The sequence below is a fragment of the Acinonyx jubatus genome, chromosome B3, assembly GCF_027475565.1.
Source record: "Acinonyx jubatus isolate Ajub_Pintada_27869175 chromosome B3, VMU_Ajub_asm_v1.0, whole genome shotgun sequence".
Classification (NCBI taxonomy): Eukaryota; Metazoa; Chordata; class Mammalia; order Carnivora; family Felidae; genus Acinonyx; species Acinonyx jubatus.
The window spans coordinates 38,988,672-39,011,089 of NC_069386.1; the positions used below are offsets into that span (position 1 = coordinate 38,988,672).

At 40.4% G+C, this 22,418-nt stretch overlaps 1 protein-coding gene across 3 annotated transcripts in view; it reads left to right on the plus strand.

Moving 5' to 3' along the window:
• Nucleotides 1–15,853, plus strand: part of DPP8 (dipeptidyl peptidase 8) — a 68,199-nt gene extending 52,346 nt beyond the window's left edge. For 2 of the 3 annotated variants that reach the window (XM_027067550.2, XM_015078167.3), the window contains 5 exons: nucleotides 4,253–4,399; nucleotides 5,725–5,877; nucleotides 7,153–7,295; nucleotides 7,962–8,073; nucleotides 11,658–15,853. In XM_027067550.2, the coding sequence (XP_026923351.1) occupies nucleotides 4,253–4,399; nucleotides 5,725–5,877; nucleotides 7,153–7,295; nucleotides 7,962–8,073; nucleotides 11,658–11,780 (678 nt within the window). In that variant the 3' untranslated portion in view covers nucleotides 11,781–15,853. Of the gene's footprint in view, nucleotides 1–4,252; nucleotides 4,400–4,923; nucleotides 5,094–5,724; nucleotides 5,878–7,152; nucleotides 7,296–7,961; nucleotides 8,074–11,657 lie in introns of those variants that run through there. The other variant, XM_027067552.2, reaches the window with a different exon arrangement.
• The last annotated feature ends 6,565 nt before the right edge of the window (nucleotides 15,854–22,418 follow it).

Sequence of the window (22,418 nt, forward strand, 5' to 3'; positions counted from 1 at the left end):
TCAAGTTAAATCACTTTGCCATCGTTAAGATTTTTTTCAAACATGATTCACATTTGTATTATACTCATCTACACATAAATCATAAACATTTAAATTAGCCTTCCATTAAAAACTCAAAGCTGAATCTTTGTAAACTTTAAAAAAAGGCTTAAAACAAAGAAATTCAAGAGAGAAATTACAGGATACTGTCAGAAGCTTTACATGTTTTTGTTACGTTATTTTGATATTAAGGCTGAGTAAGAAGGATGTTTCTCCTTTCCAGTGAAGAAGTGATATATGAGGTATGTGACAAACACACTATAAAAACTAACTGCTTGTGTAGATTTTTAAGACAAAAGGAATCCTTATGTTATTCCTCATTACCAATTATGTTTAAAAAGTCTAACCCACATAGAAGGATATTCAGCACCACTAGTCATTAGGGAAATGAAAATCCAAATCACAATGAAATACTACTTCACACTCATTAGGATAGTTATTATGAAAAAAAAGAAAGAAAAAAGGAAAATAGCAAATGTTGCTGAGGACGTGGAGAAATTGGAACTCATGCATTGCTGATGGGAATGTAAAGTGGTGCAGCTGCTGTGGCAAATAATATGGCAGTTCTTTAAACATAATGTTAAGTCTGATGCAGCAATTCCATTTCTGGGTGTATACCCAGAAGAATTGAAAGCAGAGACTTGGACAGATACTTGCACACCAACATTCATTGCAGCATTATTCCCAATAGCCAAAAGCTGAAGCGCCCCAAGTGTCCTTTGACATATGAATGGGTAAACAAAACGTGGTATATAATGGAACATTGTGCAGCCTTAAAAAGGAGGAGATTCTAACACATGGTACAGCATGGGTGAACCTTGAGGACATTATGCTAAGTGAAATAAGCCAGACACAAAAGGACAAATATTGTATTATTCCACTTGTATGAGGTACCTAGAAGAAGCAAATTCATGGAGACAGAAAGTAGATAGAGGTTGCCAGGAACTGGGGAAGGGATAGGAAGTTATCGAATAAGATACGGAGTTTCTCTTTGAGGTGATGAAAAGGTTCTGGAAATGGATAGTGGTGATGGTTGCACAGCAGGGTGAATACTTAATGCCATTAAATTGTACACTTCAAATGGTCAAAATGGTAAATTTTACCATAATAAAAAATCTTAGCCAATGCAGTTAAAATAAAATTGTTTAATTGTTTAGAGTACTTTATGAGTACAACTATACTTACAGAAACAGTTTCTTCTCAGAATACTCTGTTCAGTTTGCAAGATTTCCCCAAGAGACTTTGCATGATAGAATGCCTCTGGCCCTTCAACGCACTGGGATTATCCATCCTCTTGTTGACTCCATTTGGGTTAATTATGAAGATATTCCTTAATACAAGAGCAGATCTTTTTTTATTATTTCTAAGTTTACTTATTTATTTTGAGAAAGACAGAGACAGCACAAGTTGGGGGGGGGGGGGGCAGAGAGAGAGGGAGAGAGAGGGAGAAGCCCAAGCAGGCCCAGCACTGCCAGCATAGAGCCTAACATGGGGCTCAAACTCACAAAACTGAGATCAAGACCTGTGCCGAAACCAAGAGTTGGGTACTTAACCAACTAAGCCACCCAGGCACCCCAAGGCCACATCTTTTTTAATAGCACAGAAAGCCTTGTGAACTTTGATTAAATCTTGTAAGCAATCCAAACTGTGTTCTTTCTCCGAGTATATTCAGTGCAAAGTGGGAATCTGTTGATTGGCAATTTGTAACATGAAGTGGATTACTTTGTCACTAAATGCAACAATGTCTGTAGTTGGACAAAAGTGAAATCCAAGAAAAGCAACAAATATTTCCAGTTAAAGTCATCCAGGCTTAGTTCTTTAAACTCTTCATTGATAACAGCTGTATGTTTTAAATGTTCATTTAACAAATCCTTGTGATGTTTCCTATGTGCTACATTCTGTAATAGAAGTGCACAACAGAGCGACCTAAGTGATAGCAGGACACAGGTTTTGAAGAGTGGATACTGAAGAAGAACTTTGAATCCTCAGTGCCACAGGTCATTACGTTTAAGTTCCTTCTTCCAGAAGTAGCAGGCCTCTGGCTACAAAGGCAGAAACACTGGCTCTCAAGAGAAATTCATATCAGGCAATGAGGCCATTTTTTTTTGCATGACAACAGGCAAAGAAGTGAACTGAAGTAGTTTTCTTTACATAGTTATTTTGTGTTTTATGTCTAGTACTTTTTTCCACTCCCTTCCTTTTTGCCCCTTCTCCCAAGATAGAAAGGAAAAACATCATTAACTGTACTGGAATTCAAGTTTTTAAAAAATAATTTTTTTTTTTTTAAAGAAAGGGAAAACATCATTCTCCTGTCTGTATTTTTTATTCATTCATTCAGCAAATAGTTATTGGAGTTCCTAGTGTGTCCCAGGTACTATTTTAGACAGCGAGGATACCATAGCGAACAAGTCTGACTAAGGTCCCACCCTCATGGAGCTAAATAAGGAAAATAATAAATGAGTAGACATATAAAGTATATAACTTCATATAATGGAAGTGCTCTTTGGAGGGTGGCTCAGTCGCTTGAGCGTCCGACTCTTGATTTCATCTCAGGTCATGATCAAAGGGTTGTAGGATCAAGCCCCACTTTGGGCTCTGTGCTGAGCATGGAGCCTGCTTGAGATATTCTCTCTCTCTTCTCTTCTCTCTTCTCTCTCTCTTCTCTTCTCTTCTCTTCTCTTCTCTTCTCTTCTCTTCTCTTCTCTTCTCTTCTCTTCCCTCCCTCCCTCTCCCCATCTGCCCCTCTCTGCCAGTCACACCCTCTCCCTCTCTAAAATAAGTAATTAAAATAAAACAAATTAAAAAAAATTTTTAAATAGTAATTGTTGGGAAAGACGATGGCAAAGTGACTAAAATGGAAGTTCTGATAGGAAGTTCAGAGACTGTCTCTGAGGGTACATAAGATGAGAAGGAATGACCGTGTTAAAGATCTGAAGGAAGAGTATTCCAGACAGAGGGAACAATAAATGTCAAGGTCCTGGGGATTAGAGTCAACTTGATATGGTTGATAATAGGGTTAGAGTCTAGTAAGTAGGGATTTGGTATGAGATGAGGTCAGAGAAATAGCCAAAGGTCAGATAATCTAACATTTCAAAGGCAATGGTAAGGACCTTAGAATAAGATCTAAACTCTTTACGGTTTCAGGGAGCTAAGCTATAAAGTCTTACCAAATTTACATTTAAAAATCATCCCTCTGCTACCAAGTGAGTGGACTGTAGGAGAGCAAGAGTAGAAACAGGAAGACCAGTTTGGCCGTTGTTACAGTGGTTACAGTGGCACTGAATATGCAGAAGTTCAAAACGAGAAGATTCTCTAGACACACAGCACACGCACACCAGTCCAGCCCAGTAAATGCTCAGTATATAGTTATTGTGTGAAGATGTGTTGATTATTTTTTAACTTGTGGCTGACTTGGTTTTCCCATTGGTTTCAGCCAGAAAAAACTTCTTTCATTTTTGCCAGAACCGTTTTTGTCGTACTTTAATGTGTGGTCTTAGTGTCCACCAAACGCTGAACTTCTCTCAGCTTCTTTCCTCTAATTAAAGTCCTCTTTTCACTAGTTTATTTCTGTTGAGGCACTAAACTACATTTAATTTCTCAGTCATTTTGAGGTATAGGTTCTAGGGTGATAAAGTGATCTAAGAATTATCCTACCTTTTGCACTGATTTGTGTCACAGGAGAAAGGAAGCTGAGCTGGTCACAGTGTTTCCTTAAAATACTGAATTTTTCCACTGCTAGTCAGGGACAATCCCAGAAGAGGTAGATAGGAAAAAATGATCCTTGTCTCTGTCATCTGAATGGCATAGTTCTTTAGGGTAGTGGTAATGATTTTATCAACTTTTTTATGGGATAGGTTAAATCTCTTGTCTTGTATGTAATGAATATCAAGTTAATTTAAAAACAAGTCAGGGAGGGGGGAAATGGGGAGTTACTAATCAGCGAGCATAAAGTCTCAAGTATGCAAGACGAATAAGTTCTAGAGATTTGTATCCTACTGTCCTACAATTAATGATGCTATATTGTACATTTAAAATTTTGTTAAGAGGGCACACCTTGTGATAAGTGTTCTTGCCACAAGAAAATAAAATTTCATTCTAAAAGCAAAATAATACAAAAAATTCAAGCTTTCTACTTTTCACAGCATCCTGTCACTTAATGCTTTTTTTATATTACCATATAATAAATTTCACTGAAATTGTATTTCTTCCTCAGGTGCAGTTGGTGAATAATCGATTTAAAGGAGTCAAGTATTTCCGCTTGAATACCCTAGCCTCTCTGGGTTATGTGGTTGTAGTGATAGACAACAGGGGATCCTGTCACCGAGGGCTTAAATTTGAAGGCGCCTTTAAATATAAAATGGTGTGTGAGCATACAAACATTTTTCTTTTTTAAGACATTTCTATTTTTTGGTTCATTGTTTGGTGTGAAGTCCCAGAGAGAGAGAGAGAGAGAGAGAGAGTTGGGGGAAGGGGCCATAAGAGATGGAGAGAGAGAGAGAGAGAGAGAGAGAGAGAGTGTGTGTGTGTGTGTGTGTGTGTGTGTGTGTGTGTGTGAGAGAGAGAGAGAGAGAGAGAGAGAGACAGAGAGAGAGGGAGGGAGAGCGAGAGTGTTCAGGGGTGGGAGGGATGATGCAACTTGATATTCACTAGGCTAGTTCACACCCACCTGTATGTAACTTCGGGGAGCTGAGATAGAACCACTTTTACACAGAAGTACCTTCTCTTTCTATTTGGTATGTCCAGCTTAGCCAGAAGGCAGCACCATTTAGTTTTCAGCATCCTGTCCCCTATTGAGAGGAATAATTGAGATTTGTTCTGTCCTCTGTGAAGAGAGAAATCAACTGATTAGTGCCTTCCTTGTGACAAGCCTCTTTCTCTCTACAGGAAGCTTTAAATGCTACCTTTTAGAGATGCCCCATGTCCTTTCTGCTGCTTTGGGAAATGATGAGAATCCGATGTTCCTTTTACACAGTAAGGCAGTTACTGTGTTTGCCAGTGTATTGGACATGCTGAGTAAGACATGGGATTTTCTCCCACAGCCAGTTCTTTGACCTTATGTTGTATTCTCATGTAAGTTTTTTTGTTTTTATTTTTGTTTTTGGCTCAGTGAAGTGAGATTGTGTGCACTGGCAGGCCTAGTAATACAGACAGGGTGGTGGTGGTAGGAATTAGGACTTAATAGGACTTTAAAGAAATAGTGTATGTTCAATTCCTAGAAATCGGTAACGGGGAAATAGGAGGAAAGACCTCAAGAGTGATTCCTTCTGCTTTAGTGCATTAAGTTTTAAAAAGAAGTAAAATTAGTCAACCACTTAAGGGGGCTAATTTTTTGTCTTTGGGTATAGGAAGGCTTGTTACAAGGAAGATGCTGACCTCTTAGCAGACAACAGAACAAATGGAAAGGGGAGATACCCATATACCAGGAACGGTTTGGGTCTTAGTAGGAAAGAACTTTATGACTAAGGGGTTACAAAACTCTGGACTGGCTAGCAATGGAAGCTATAGGCCCCTCTCTCTAAATAGAGTTAAAAAAATTTTTTTTGGCCAACAGAATGTCAATTGATAATGAATTCTTTAAAAACTACAGGTATTTTTTAGTAAAACCCATTTATCAGTTTTAAAAGCACTCTTACAAGGAGACTTCTATTCATCAGAATGAGTGAAATGTTCTCCCTTTTTTGACAGGGTCAAATAGAAATTGACGATCAGGTGGAAGGACTCCAATATCTAGCTTCTCAATATGATTTCATTGACTTAGATCGTGTGGGCATCCATGGCTGGTCCTATGGAGGATACCTCTCCCTGATGGCATTAATGCAGAGGTCGGATATCTTTAGGGTATGTGACTTCCTGTTGTACTTCTTTTTGTAGTAAGGGTAGAATTTTCTATAAATTGAGGATCTGAGAAAATGCCTATTTTTTGAAGGCTTACAGGGTTGGCAATATTATGGAATGTTAGAGTTTGTGTATCTGCAGTTATGCGAGATAATAGATGATCTTGTCAACTTCTGATAGCCATGTGAAATATATATTTACTTGTCTATGTCTGTATCTAGAACAAAAAACACATGTCAACTTGATAACCAGTTATTGGCTATTTATAGACATGCAGAGATTATGGGAGATAGCCATGATTAGTAAAACACACACAATGTGGATTGTAATTATTTAATTACTGGACTGAAAGCTCTTAGGACTGGGATTGTGTGCACATCACTGTATCTATCCTCAGTAGCCAAGCATAATGCTTGGCACATAGTAGGTCCTAAATAAATCTTTATTGAATGACTACTGTATTAAATATGTAAATGTTGGTTACAATTTTATAAACAACTTCTTTGAAAAATACGCCAGAAGGAAATAAAGATGCTAAAAGTTGTTAAGAGAATGGCAATTGTGAAGTGTTTTTCTTTCTTAATATTTGAATAACATGATTTTATCTTACAGTGAAAATAATTTTTAAGAATTAAAATAATAGAGTTTTTGTTCTTGCATGTATATTCACATAAGCTTTATAATAACCACAAAATGAACTCTGAAAACTGTCATAATTTTCCCAGGCTTGCAGCTGTCAAATAATTAGAATATTTAAATGTAAAACTGTTTGTGGGGACCTTAAAATGAGGGAAGTATTTAGTGCTTAAATATATTTCATTCATAATTTTTGTTAAAAATTCTGTACTCCCAGTAGAGGCTGAAAAAAAAAAAGAAAGAAAGAAATGACTGCTTTTTTGATATAAAAGCTGACACTTGTCACACTTTTTTTTCCCCAGTAGCAGGAATGAGTTTACACTGAGGCATTCATATGTTCTAGTTCAGTCTCCCCTTTCAACAAAGTGTCCCGTGTATATATTTCAACTAGCCCAGGTTAGGGGTTTGGTATGTGGCATGCCTGTGGAACATGAAGCTAACTGACTCACAAAGTATCAAATTCTTGACCTTGGCACTCCACTTTGATTTTCTGAGTTGCCTAACTCAGAAATGTATGCCCCAGTTGGGCATGTGGGGCAAAAGCCTAAGGATAATTTTAGCCTTTAAATTTGTAGTTAAACTTTGTCATTGCTAGCCATTCTTTTCTGGACCACACTTGATTGTCATTGTTGTCTTATGTAGGTTGCTATTGCTGGGGCCCCAGTCACTCTGTGGATCTTCTATGATACAGGCTACACGGAACGTTACATGGGCCACCCTGACCAGAATGAACAGGGCTATTACTTAGGATCTGTGGCCATGCAAGCAGAAAAGTTTCCCTCTGAGTAAGTTCAAGCTTTAAAGTTAAGATTATAAATTTAAAACTGTAGTGTTAAAATTTGTCTTTAATAATAATGAAAACTACAAATACTGCAAAACCAAGACTAATATTCTAAAGAATACTCGAGTGGCATAGCTATTTCTCAGAGCTGAGTTACAGGCCAATTCATACACTTTGGTTTTTTTATAAGTTATATTTGAAGCAATGAGGGTGCTGAAAGAAGTTTAATAAGTACGTAACTGTTTCAAGGTGGAAAATACTCTGTTTCTGCTTAAATATATTTTATGGATAATGTTTATGATTTTTCTTTCCCTATGGACAGGCTGTAATTATTATATTGATATATGCTAATATCTTCATAAGAAATTGAACACATGATATTTAAAATTTTTTTAATCTTTCGTTACATGTAATATCTGGTTAATATATTATAAATTTATTAAAATGTTGAATTCTTATTTTAACATTTATAGTAGAAGTTAACTTTATTAACACTGATTATATTATTATACAGTTATATGTTTTCATATAATTATGTTATATAACTGTATATAGTTGTATATATTACATAACTATAATATTTACTAATAGGTAATTGTGATTAAAGGAGGTAAGTGGTTTTCCCAAATACTCTATTTTGCCTAATCCTCTGATATTTCCATTTCTCCAGACCAAATCGTTTACTACTTTTACATGGGTTCTTGGATGAGAATGTCCATTTTGCACACACCAGTATATTACTGAGTTTTTTAGTGAGGGCTGGAAAGCCCTATGATTTACAGGTGAGTTCTTCATCTTCTGATGGAATTAAGTAGTGATTAGTGATTGATTACTTTGAAATATAATAAACTATGGAGTAAGGCTAAATTTTCAGCTGTGGCCTCTCTCTGCTTAAGAGATCTAAAGTCATAGACATACATAGCAGTGCCTCTAGTTGCATAAAAATTAATACTCTGTGGAAGTTGGACTAAAAACTGGCCTATTAGATTATATGACTGGTGTATCTGTATCTGCTTTCAGTTTGTAATCATGGAAAAGATGACAGGAGTCCATTCAGTGTCCTTTGCTTTTCTTCTTCCCCTTGGAAGGGTGAGGAAGTGCTACTTGGTATCATTGGTTTTTAAAGATCTTTTAATTTTATATTATATTGACACTGGAACAGAAAGCAGCAAAGTAACCACCTCTGTTGCTCCTTACTCAAAAAAAGGGGGTTTTAAAACTTGTTCCTTCTTTCTTCCTCCTTTGTACTTCTTTCACAGATTATGTGCTCCTAAGAAATGAAAAATATTGTTTTTCCCTTTTTAAAAAAGAATTTTTTTTAATGTTTATTATTTTTGAGAGACAGAGACAGAGCACGAGTTGGGGAGGGGCACAGAGAGAGAGGGAGACACAGACTCGGAAGCAGGCTCCAGGCTCTGAGCGGTCAGTACGGAGCCCTAGGTGGGGCTTGAACCCCTGAACCGTGAGATCATGACCGGAGCCAAAGTCAGATGCTTAACCAACTGAGCCATGCAGGTGCCCCTACTTTGTCCATTTTTATGTCTCAGTTGACATTTATGTAAGTAAACTGCAAGATATTTGGTCTATAGCAGCAGTTTTCAAGCATTTTGGTCTCAGGATCCCTTTACATACCAAAGAACTTTCATTTATGTGGGTTGTATCTGACACCATTTTCATGTAAGATATTAAAACTAAGAAAGATTCTGTTTTTTTAAAATTTACTTGTTTACTTAAGTAATCTCTGTCTGCATCCAACATGGGGCTTGAATTCATGACCCCAAGATCAAGAGCCTCATGTTTTTCCAACTGAGGCAGGCAGCCCCAAAACTAAAAAAAATTTTAAATATATTTTTAAATAACAATAATAAACTATTGTATGTTAACACAAATCACAGTTTTTGTGGGAGAGAAAAACTATTTTCCAAAACAGACAAAAAATTACTTAGAAAAGTAGCATTGTTTTTACATTTTTGTAAAATCCCTTTAATGTCTGGCTTAAGAAAGACACCCAGATTCTCCTATCTGCTCATATGCAACACATGCAACCTGTTGGGAATTGTTGTTTTGGCTAAAGTAGAGAGTAGTTTCCCACTATGTGCAGTTTTACTCTATAAGGCTTCAGCTAACCCGCAGTCAGCTGCGATCAATCCAGAAGCAGACGATTCTCTTGATCTGACATAGCGTCAGAAGGTCAATAGCGGCCTAACGCTCTATCACAATGCCTGCATCATTCACCTCACTCCATCTCATCACATAAACATTTATCATCTCGCATTATAAGAAGAAGACTGAGCATAGTGTAAGATACTTTGAGAGCGAGCCCACATTCACATAACTTTTATTACAGTATGTTATTATGATTATTTCATTATTAGCTATTGTTTATCTCTCACTGTGCCCAACTTATAAATTAAACTTTATCATATGTATGTATAGATGGGGGGGAACAGTACATACAGGGTTTGGTACTACCTACAGTTTCAGGAATCCAGAGTTGGTCTTGGAATGTGCCCCCTGCAGATAAGGGGGGGACTACTGTGTGAAGAAACTACAGCCTCCCAAAATATGTAGTTAAGAAAGGGGAGGAATATTTTAGCCTTTTCGGATAATTGTGGATATTCTTCTTTGATACTACACCAAAACTGGACAAATCTTAGTTTCTTAAAGGTTAGTTTTAGTGGGGAATCTGAAGCCATATCTATAAATGTTTCATACTCTGTTACGTTAAAATTTGTTGGATCTTATATTTGAAATGGATCTCTTGTACATGCATTGGGCATCTGGAAAATACTGGTTCACTGTGTGACGTCAGTCTTCTAAATGTTGACTCCTTTCATTATAGAATATTTTTAAGGTCACATATATTAATATTACCTCTGATCTCACCAGAAATGTTTGTAAGTTTGGGGGAGGCTCATGATACAAGTTCTCCAAAATTCTTTTTTTTTTTTTTTTTTTTAATGTTTATTTTTGAGACAGAGAGAGACACAGCATGAGCAGGGGAGGGGCAGCGAGAGAGGGAGACACAGAATCTGAAACGGGCTCCAGGCTCTGAGCTGTCAGCACAGAGCCTGACGCGGGGCTTGAACCCACGAACTGCGAGATCGTGACCTGAGCTAAGGTCGGACGCTTAGCTGACTGAGCCACCCAGGCACTCCACAAGTTTTCCGAAATTCTGATTTCCACTCAAAAGCTCAAAGTTTATCATTGGTAGCAGTGTTGTCCTTGAGGTGACCAGCTCACTTCATTCATTTTTGAGCAGGTGTTTGCCAGACACCCTTGTCTGAGTCACCATGGTTGTCAGTCATTTTTCCAAACTGAATATGGAGCTCCGTTTACGAAGTGGCATCTCGGCCTGCAGCTGGGCCTGTGGTGCTTCTCCTTGAGACGTCCTGGAGCAGACTTGCTTTCTGCACTCTTTTTGCTTTATCACCACAGAATATTTAAAAAGACAACTATTCAAGGGTTGCAGTTTCATAAAATTCTAATTTTTACTGCTACCTAAGTGAAATTGGCATTTTTGTTTTTACTACAAGTGTGGTACAATTTATTGTCACTGCCTTGGTTCATACTAAGGCACTGACACTTTTTACCCATTATTGCTTTTGCATTATCGGTGCAAATGCCAACACAATGAATAAAGGTAAATTGTTCTGAAAGTGGTTTTGACCTTATGTATCCCCTGAAAGGGTTTCTGAGGACCCCAGAAGTCTGTAGATCACACTTGGAGAACCACTGCTCTATAGAGAGGTTTTGTGTGTGTGTGTGTGTGTGTGTGTGTGTGTGTGTGTGTGTGTAAGTTTATTTATTTTGAGAGAGGGAGAATGTGAGTGGCGGGGCGGGGGCAAAGATAATGGGAGAGGGAGAATCCCAAGCAAGCTTCATGCTGACAGCTCACCGCCTGATGCGGGGCTCGAAGTGCTGAGCTGAAATCAAGAGTTGGTCCCTGAACCAGTTGAGCCACCAGGCGCCCCGATGATCTATAGATAAATCCTTCTGTAAGCCTAATGGTATATAGGAAATTATAGGGGTGCCTGGGTGGCTCAGTCAGTTGAGTGTCTGACTCTTGATTTCTGCTCAGGTCATAATGGTGGTCATGGGCTCCAGTTCTGTATCAGGCTCGCGCTGAGCGTGGAGCCTGCTTAAGATTCTCTGCCTCTCTGCTCCACTCGAACACTCTCTCTGTCTCTCTCAGATAAAATGTTTTTTCAAAGGGGGAGGGGCCTCTTGATAGGATATATGTGTGTATTATCTGAGGCTGTGCTCCATATTATTAATCCTGTTGAAACTCTCTGGAAAGCTTTGGAAGGAGGTGTATTATTAAATTCTTACTTTTTGTATTTTGATTGTTTTGTTGTTGTTTAAGATCTATCCTCAGGAGAGACACAGCATAAGAGTCCCTGAATCTGGAGAACATTACGAACTGCATCTTTTGCACTACCTTCAAGAAAACCTTGGATCGCGTATTGCTGCTCTGAAAGTGATATAATTTTGACCTGTGTAGAACTCTGGTATACACTGGCTGTTTAACCAAACGAGGAGGTTTAATCAGTAGAAAACACGGAATTGATCAACACATTTTGGTACCTGCCATGTAACATCAACTCCAGAAAGTATAATCGGTGCCGTGCAGGCGTCTACAGCTTGTGGATAGTAATCTAATACCTTAACCATACACACCCAAAATTGAATGACACCTATTTCTAAAGGACCCAGCAATACCATGAGAATCACTGAAGGAAATAAGACATTAGCACCATATATCCATACTACCTTATTTTCACTTCTAATAGCATTATAAACCTCATGGACTTAATTAGTGTATTTTTACAGTATACTTCTGAGTTTGTTAAAATATGATGATATTAGTGATTGGTTTGGTTCAATTCCAGAATCTCTGACTAGTTACAGATTTGATAGCACTTAAATGTAATTGAATAGCTTATGCTTCATTGCTTGGGGTGTATCCAGCATGTTATGAACTAATCACTATTAAACCTATGACTTTTAACCAGTCATTAATGATTTTTCAAGGATAACTTAGTGGCCTCCTAAAGACACTTATTTTGTTTCATTCAAGCTCTGACCAATTTTAGCCAATTTCAACTGTATCTAGTATAAATAGTTCTCTCTGATGATATGACAGAGTGGGCTTTTCCTTTCATACAACGGCAAGTAACTGTACATGTAGCATGGTTTAATTAGTCTTACAATATTGATAATTACAGGCGGAAAAATTTTAAATGGTTAGAGCTTAAATATTTGCAGGCAATTTCTTCTCCTTTAAGAAAAGGAAAAAGTACACCTTACTCTTCAGAAAATTTAGTGGTGCCAGTTTCCATTGGGTATTTCCTTATTGAAAGGTTTCAGAATTTTAGGTGATGGAAGGGAATTGTGGTAGGGTTGGGGATACTAGGGTGTGTAAAATGACAGGGAGAGGAGAAGGGTCTGCTTAACAACTAAGTAGAAGTATAATTTGACCAAAAATACTCATGCAAAAGTTTTGGGGGGGTGAAATTGAAACTCCTAGAATGTTAGTTACAGAAACCAGAATTAAGAAATCACTCTCTTACCAGCGCAGTTACAGACCGATGTTATTCAGGGAGAAAAAGTTACTTAGTTACTTCTCTAATTCTAAGTTTTTGTTATTTTCCTCTTAATTTTGGAAACTTTACAGATTTAAACTTTCTCTATCCTTTTTAAATTATTTGAGCATAATTTAGGTATTGTGAGCTTAAAGAGGTTTCCAGACAACTTCTTTACCACAAACTGATCCCCAGCCAGCCATGGCTCTCTTTTTCAGTGTTCAAAGCCTCTAAGCAGCTTCTTGAATGGCCATGACATTTCCTGGTTTAGCCCTAGCACTTGACTGTTAAGGGAGCTCATAGGCTTTTCAGGTGCTGATTGGAATCTGTCATCTTAGAGTCTTGGGGTGTTAGATGGGTCACATTGCCAGCGGCAAAGAAGATACCTATGAGTTTGACCCTTTTTATCACAAGCCTCAGTGTTTGGAAAGTTGTTACCAGTACTTTTAAACAATGCTCCAAAAAAGTTGCTGTTTTTCTTTCTCACCACTACAGAGTAGATTTCTCCCATAGAGAGCACAGCCTCCATCAGGAAGGATGATGACTGTGCGTCAGAGGTGAATTCATCACTGAGGGCCAAGTGGGAGGTGGGGGAGGTCCAGAAATGGCAAGGTGACCTGGTGGCTCTGTCCTTGGGAAGGGGATTGGGTTTTGCTGTTTGTGTATTTATACTGTATCATAGGTACCACACTTTTCCTTATTGTCTGTGTATGTATTGATTTCTTTGTTTATATTTTCCCATGCCAAGGTCTGTTTATATTTTTTTCAATGTTAAATTAAATTGATTTGGGTAATTTTTCTTCCCAAGAAAGTATTTTCCCCCTTGATTTAAGTATATATCTGACTATCGAAGGTGGTTTTTGTTTGTGAACTGGTTGGCCCCCAGGGATCTATCCTTATATAATATGCAAAGTAGAAATGGTATACAGTGGCTTTTAGACATCTACTCATTTGAAACCTCTTGCCCGTTAAAGCTATTTCTTCAAAACGGTGTCTCTCATTTTACCAAAACAAACCTAAAAGAACCTCATGTGCTCTTGAATTCACCAGTGTTTTCCTTTTGCATCTTCCTTCTCCTTTCCTCATATCACAAGGAATGCCTCTGTTATAACCCCCAGTTCATTAAATGCCATTCTCCTTGTGTAAGGGGGAAAAATACAGGGCTGAATTCACTTGCAGAAAGACAGTTTGAGTTTTATTTTAAAAACCGATGAGGAAAACATCCTAGTCCATCCAAGCAATCAGTCGAAATCTCACTGAAACTATTTGTACCCTGTCAATGGGGAACATTTTAAAAGGCAAGAGTATATAAAAGTAGCAACAGTTTTGGTTAAGAACCAAAAAGCAGTAGGTTAAGTATCAAATGGGGCGGCTTTTGCAGGCTTGATAAGTAGGTACACTTGAGCAACCATCGCTGGGATGGTGGCTTACGTGTTGAGCGCGAGGACTCAATCTAAGAATCTTCTGGGATGCTTAGAAAAAGAAATGCAGTCTTGAACCTTACGCTTAGAACTTTAAATTTGGTTGATTTGGGTGGAGACCAGGAATCTGCATTTCTAACCGCCTTTCCTAGGTGATTCAAAGTTGTTTGTGGGCTACTTTCACAGACTCTTCTGTAGAGAATGGAATTGGATTAAGAGTATAATAGGTGATTTTTACACTGGACTGATTTACAAAAACCTAAAGCAATAGTCAAGGACAGCCGCTCATCTGTGATCATGCCTGGGCCCTTCTCACTCTGAAAGCAGCAGAAAGGTATCGCTAACTATGTCTCCTCTTTGTCTGGAGATTTCGTTTTGGAATGAAGGTTCTTCCCTCAATGCCGTTCCTGGCTCATTTCCAAAGCCTCATACTAGAGGATGGAGTCACAAGGCATGCATTACTTTGTAAAGGAATGAGATACAGATATTGATGCTTCCTTTTTTTACTACTTATTTTATTCCTTACAGAAGGTGTAGCCCACCTGTCTGTAACATAATTCTCTCTTTAGGTGGAATGGTTCCTATAAGATCTCCCATTTATTATAGAAGCCTAAATTTTTAAGCTGTTGCATCTTTGATATAATGTAATGTTCTCATCTGTTGGAGGAGGAACCGACATAGAGAAGAGAAAATATACCCATTGCCACGCGGCCGGTGACTGCTCAGCTGGTACTAGACTCCATCCGGATGCCCTGACTCACGGTAGTTAAATGATAGATAGAAAAGGCAAATTTTTAAAGAAGTATTTATTAATATATTCCTATGAAACATTTTAAAGATAACATAAAATGGTTAATTTTTCCATTCTGAAGTAAATGCTAAGCATGCTTATTACTGAAGCAGTACTTCTAATTAGTATATGACATTCTGAAGTTAATTAAAACTGTTAGACTAAATGTGTCTTCCTAGTAGTGAGGGATTTGGGAATTGGGGTGTAGAATAGAGTGCTTGCTTAAGCCTGAGAGCCTAACTTAGAGCTAGTTGAAGTAAGAAAAGAGACATGGCCATATCTAACTGAGATTTTGAGGTGAGTGTCCGCTTCCAGCAGACATGAAGGAATAAAGAAACTTCCCTGACTCCCACTTTCCCAACTCTCCCCAGCCTCACCTATCCGTCTTGCAGCCTAAAATATGGAAACGTTAGTGCAAGGTGCCGGTTCCTGCTTCTCTTATTTCGTCAAGAGACAGTTCTAGGTAATCATTTCAGAAGTCCCTCACAGAGAGAAAAAGGAATATTTGTATGTTTGTTTCTGGATAACCCAAATACAAATTTATGTTGTATTCAGCACAATTGGAGTTCAGGTCTTTAATTTTAGAATATAAAGTGCCTGCTGTTTTAAGCATTGACTTGTATAAAAAGAATTGCATGTCTCACTCCAGTAAGTTTATGGGTTTTCTCATTTTCAGCTACATGGCTTTTAATCATGTAAAGTGAAACATTAGTTTTGTTGCATTTTATTACAGGTTCTTTGTTGCAATAAAGATGCTGCTAAATTACTTGATGTAAATGTTCCTTCCCCCCCCCCCATTCCCTATTTGTACAATCTTGACTTGATTAGTGGCAAGTGTGGAGTGATTAATACACGTGTCCAAGGTCATGTGCTTGCAATGGAGAAAGGAAGACTGCAAGGTGATTACATGGGGTTTCTAGTACAAACCCTAGCCAAAAATGCATCCAAACCCACACGGAGGTGTGCCGAGAACTGCTTTGTGCCTGCCAGTGGTGCCCAGCGACCAGCACTTTCTACTGCAGGGGTAGGGTAGGTGGTGCCTGGAGCCAGTGCCCTTCCTGAACAGCTGGGATTTTCTTAGGGATGCCACTTGGAGTTGATAGTGGTCTCTGCATGCTCCCTGGAAAATTTCTCGGGAGTTCAGTGTAATACTTTCTTCAGAGCTTTCTTTGACGATTCTCGGGTCTGTTGAAACTGTACTGGAGAAAAGATGAACTTCTCTGAAATTAGTAAATTTGGGGTTTGTCTGATAATCCTTCCAGAACAGACGCTTAACCTGGATTCTCTAATCCTCTGAGGTGGTATGCAAAATATTGCATGAATGAGAGGAAGTGCATTCTGGGGAGAAAGGCTTTGGCTTTATCACATTCCCAAAGGGAGGGTGATCCCCGCCCCAAAAGAACCCCTGCTGTGTTATGTATTAGGTTCATAAACTTTTAATTTTTTAAAATTTCCTATGTTTTAAAAAATGTTTAGTTTATTTTTGAGAGAGAGAGAGAGTAGGCAAGTTGGGGAGGGACAGAGAGAATCCGAAGCAGGCTCCAGGCTCTGAGCTGTCAGCATAGAGCCCCATGTGGGGCTCAAACCCATGAACCGTGAGATCATGTCCTGAGCCGAAGTTGGACACTTAACTGACTGAGCCACCCAGTCGCCCCTTTATTATTTAATGCCCCCTTTGTTCATTTTCTTAAGTAAACTGTACCCCCAACGTGAGGGTCGAAGTCATGACCCCAAGATCAAGAGTTGTGTGCTCTACCAACTGAGCCAGCGAGGAACCCCGGGGTCTTAAACTTTTAATTTATATACAAAAATTATTAGAAATAAAGATGATCTTTAAGCAGGGTAATGCTACAGACCGTGCTTCCTAACCTTTTTACCTCGTCACAGACACACACACACACACACACACACACACACCCAAAGGGATTTGTATGATCCTGAGGTAAACTGGGGTACACTGGGTTAACTAACCTGTTGAGGCTGCTTGCAGCGGGAAGTAACCAGCCAGGCCCACCAAGGCTCTAAAGCATACATACAATCCCATTTATGGCACGCTTTTATAGACTACCTTGGTCTCTCTCTTTTTTTTCCTGAGTTTATTTTTTTCGTAATCTCCACCCAAATTGGGCCTTGAACTCCCAACCCTGAGATCAAGAGTCATGCTCTTTTGTCTCAGCCAGCCAGGCACCCCTACCTTGGTCTATTTAGCCTGGATCTATTGCCAATAGAAATCAGCTTTCTAGGAGCGCCTGGGTGCTTCTGTCAGTTAAGCATCCAACTCTTGATCTCAGCTCAGGTCATGATCTTAGAGTCCAAAGGTTCAAGCCCTGCACTGAGCTCTATGCTGGGTGCTGACAGCAGAGCCTGCTTAAGATCCTCTATCCCCCTTCTCTCTGCCCATCCCCTGCTCTCTCTCTCTCTCTCTCTCTCTCTCTCTCTCCCTCTCTCTCTCTCTCAAATAAGCTTTAAATTTTTTAATAAAAAATAATCAGCTCTCTAGGGATTCCTGGATGGCTCAGTTGGTTGACTCTTGATTTCGGCTCACGTCAGGATCTCAGGGTTTGTGGGTTCAAGCCCTGCGTTGGGCATGGAGCTTGCTTGCTGGTTCTCTTTCTCTCTCTCTCTCTCTCTCTCTCTCTCTCTCTCTCTCTCTCTCTCAAATAAACAAACAAACAAACTTTTAAAAAGTCAGCTTTCTGGGGGCACCTGGGTGGCTCAGTTGAGGGTCCAACTTCAGCTCAGGTCATGGTGTCCCAGTTCGTGGGTTCAAGCCCCACATGGGGCTCTGTGCTGACAGCTCAGTGCTTGGAGCCTGCTTCCAACTCTGTTTCCCTCTCTCTCTCTGCCCCTTCTCTGCTCACACCCTGTCTCTCTCTGCCTCTCAAAAATAAATAAACATAATTTTTTTTTTTCCAAATCAGCTTTGTTGGGTGCCTGGCTGGCTCAGTTGGTAGAGCATGTGATTCCTGATCTCGGGGTTGTTAGTTCGAGCCCCATTTGAATGTAGAGATTACTTAAAATATTTTTTAAAAATTAAAATAAAAAAAAATCTGCTTTCAACCTGGCCATAAGCATCCTGCAGATACTGTGTTGGAAGTGCAGACCTCCCAGTGGCTGTAGGGCTTCAGGGCTCCAGAGCCCTATCCGGGCAAGTGCTATGGCCCTGAAGCCTTTGGACTTCCCTTTGGCCTAACCTCACCCACTCAGTGATTATGGGGAAACAATGATTGATCCCATGGTGCTTTCGAGGGAAACAGAATTGAAACAACTGCAGTATGAGAATCTCATGGTTGTAATTTTATTTTGGGCTTGGAGTGGTTCGAGGAATTACCAGGATTTAAATGTTTATCGGCTTAGCTCTGCCCACAGCTCTGGTGCCCTGGCCTTGCCACTCTGGAAGAGGTTGAGGTCCCGTTGAAATGGCTTAGATGGGATTCAGCTCTGGCTCAGCTGAGTTGTTGAGTCTGCTGTGTGTGCTCCTTACTGAAAGATGCTTTCTCTAAATTGGCTCCCAAACTTGAGTCCTTGAAATACAGAGTTTGGGGAAACAATTAACCAGTCCCAGAACTCTACACACACACTCCGATCCTTCCCCCTCACCCACCCCCACCCCCACCCCACCCTGGGCAGTCCTCACTGGAAAAGCATCCCGCAGAAATGGCATAGATTAGTTTAACATTCCATTCACAGATGAGAATTCTCTGCAGGAAGGTCCTCTGGCCAGGTAGGTTCTGGAAAGCACATTGCTCTTCTGTAGAAGGAACTCTCCATGTTGGCTGGGTCTCTGGGGGTGTACGTGGTCATCGTGGCATCCCTAAGCATGCATGTAAATGCTACTGCATGTGATGCAGTTGGGAGCTTTGGGATGTGTGGCCCTGCCAGTTAATTGCTTTGCGTTGTCTCCACTGTCCCTTCCTCCTCATTCCTATTGCTGCCCTTCCTACCTCAGTCGAGGACCTGTAAGGTCATGGTGAGTAACTGTAGCAGCTCTCTAGCCTGAGTTGGAGGAGAAGATTAGGAATTCCAAGTGACTTCAAAGAAGCTGCTCTCAACTTTCATTCAGCGAATATTTAGTAACGATCAAGTGCCAGGCCTTTGATGGGCCAGGAGAAAACAAAGATAGAAGAGGAACAGCCCTTGTCCTCCAGGTTCTCAGGACCAACTCACCCACCCCCCACCCCCACCAACCCCCCTCACTAGCACACCCAGCAGGACACTTGCCACTTTCGTAAATGTACTTTATATTCTTACCTTCCTGCTCCAGGCCCTAATCCAATCCAAGGCCCCGTGTCACCTGACCTTTCCTCACTTTCCCCCACCTGGGATCTTTGGTCCCCACAAGCCTCCTGAGGCGTTCCTCTTCCAGTTAGTAGAACATATACTTTGAGGTCAGGCCCAGGTTCCTCTAGGCACCCTACAGAGCTTATGGGAATGTCCCCACCCAAAGATAAGTGGGTTGGCAAAATGATACCTGCATTGGCTTTGGAGCCTGGCTTCAACCTTTGCTACTTGCTAGCTTTGTGGGCTTGGGCACGTTTACATAACATCCTGACCCTCAGTTTCCTAAAGTAGGAAATCGGAATAATGACAGAACCCTCCTCAACAGATGGTTGTGAGGATTAACTCTGTTTGCTGTGAAGAACTTGGTGCCTGGCATATGCAACAGAAGTGCTCAATAAGGTCATCTCCAATTTAGCACTTAATTTTACACTGTACTTTTGGCCACTCATTCTGTTTCTCCAGTTAGATTACACACGCTGAGAGTAGGCACTGTATTGCATTTGGCAAATTCTGGACCGGCTTATTAGAAACTTTAAACAATTTTCAAATGAATATTTTGATGGTGCTTCTTAGGTTCCCAAGTACCTATCTACCAATTCACTAATAGGGCTGCCAAAAAACAGCCCAAATTCTCCCTAAGTTTTTAGGACCCTTTCTTTGTTTTGAATCATTTTTTAAAAAATGTTTATTGATTTATTTATTTTGAGGGGGGTAGGGACAGAGAGAGAGGGAGAGAGAGAATCCCAAGCAGGCTCTGTGATGTCAACACAGAGCCCGACGCAGGGCTGGAACTCACGAACTATGAGATCATGACCTGATCCTAAATCAAGAGTCAGACGTGAGTGAGCCACACAGGTGCCCCAGGACCTTTTCTTTGAAATGTCACTGGAATTTTTATTCTCTGTCCCCCATCGGAGGAGTGGTGCCTCTTAGCCCTGGTGGCTATCACAATTGCCTGGGGAGTTTTAACAATGTTGATGTCTTAGTCCCTCCTATGATCAATTACATCAACATGGAGGGCAGTGAGGAGACCTGCCATCTTTTAATTTTTCTCATAAGCTCTCTAGGTGATCCTAATATGCAACCAAAGTAAAGCACTTTTGAGGTAGAGCATTGGAAGATTGTGATCATGGAATGTTAGCACCAGAACAGATTCTTAGGAAACATCTCATCTACTGCTGACTTTGTAGATGAGAAGCTGACACCCAGAGCCAGGAAGTGATTATACTTCACCATCCCAGCGGCTCAGAGTCCATACTTGAGCCCAGATCTTCTAGCATTGTCTTCATTCAGTGTTCTCCCAAACCAGGGCTCAACAGAGGAATTTGCCAAACTGAGAAGGCTGAGGGGGCCACCATAATGGCCCTGACAGAAGTGGAGGGAGTAGAGGAGACCCCAGGGTTCCAGGCCCTCCAGCCATTACTTAATCCAGCGCAGTTTAGCTGTTTACTTACCTGTGACTGGGGAAATGTATTCTGCAGCTTAAGAGAAGAGGTACAAAATTAGAGACCCCTCCCATCATTTTACATATGGGGAAACCGAGTCCCAGAGAAGATTGCAAAGCTGTACAAGCTGTCAAGTGGCAGAGCTGACAACAGTCAGGCTGATTAGACTCCCTGATCTACAAGCAAGTAAGGTGACTCCTTCAAAGGCACAAAACCAGTTGGTAGCTGAACAGAGAACTGGAATGCGGTCTCTAGGACTCCTACTAAATTTCCTAAAATCTAAGATATTACCATCTGTAAGATCCTGATATCAGAAATATAAAAATGTGAATAGAAATGTATTTTAAATCAAGGAAATATGGTGTTTGCCTGAAATCTGAGCTCCTTCAGGGACTGAGCTCATGCTGAGAAAGCATGTCCTGGGTGGATCTTGGATATAAATCTCCTTGAACTTGCCCAGAGAAAAAAGGAGGAGCATGGGAAAGACTAGAGAATTTGGAACCTGATAGACTTGGGGTCAAGTCCAACAGTCATGATTTTGAGTAAACCCTTTGCTTCTCTAATCTTGGGCAAAGTGAGGTTCTAATACCTCCTTCACAGGGTCGTAGTGAGGCCAAAGTACCGAACGCAGACCTGGCATGCGACTGGGGCCTGGAGGTGGTTGATGAAGCTAATGTTGGCACTCCTGCCATTGGTCTAACCCCACTCCTCCAAAGAGTGCAAGGCTGCAAGTGGGAGCAGTCCACTCTCCAGGACCTGAATTGTCCGGCCCGAGCTCTGGGGAGGAGGTAGATGCTGGGTGGGGAGAGGAACATGACTCAGCCCCAGGGATCTTGGGAGAACAGCAATTTCTGGGATGTGATCAAGGAGGGTGGGTACAGAAGTCTGCCATGGGGGTGAGTAGACTCTGCCTGGGGCTCAGACATTTCCCACCTGCCTGACCCAAGGGCTGATTTTCCAATATTGCACATGGTTAGGATGAAGTTATCATTAACTGTAAGGCCCTTGTAGGAATAACACGTTTTGCCTATGAGCAGAGAACACATTGCCTTCTGAGAACCAACTGCTACCATTTGTAATTTGTAAGAGCACTTACAGAATATTTCCTCATGACAGTGTCTTGTTCCATTTGATCTCCACAATGAGTTAGGAGACATCAGTTAGATATTAGTATTATTCCCCACTGTGGCTGCCTCACCCTACTCCCCAGAGAAAGAAATTAGAGCTCAGTGAGGTTGTATGTCTTTCCCAAGGTCATGGTGCAGAAGTGGAATGCTAATTCTGGCTCTACTCATCCATTAGCAAGCAACATGAATTGAACAGCTGCCATGGGCATGGCTCATGCTGAGGGATCCAGGGATCTGAGGATGTTCAGAGGAGCCAGACAATGTTCTCTACTCTCAAAAGATTTCAATCCAGGTGTGGAGATGGACTGTAAACAAAAAAGGGTAAGCGCAAAGAGAAATATATCGAGTGCTGTGTGAGCTCCACGGAGGCACACACAGCAGGACAGCAGTTAGGAGTGAGGGCTTTGACCTGTTCTGACTCCCACTGAATCACCTCCCGCTGTGTGATCTTGAGCAAGTTTCTTAAACTCTCTGTGCT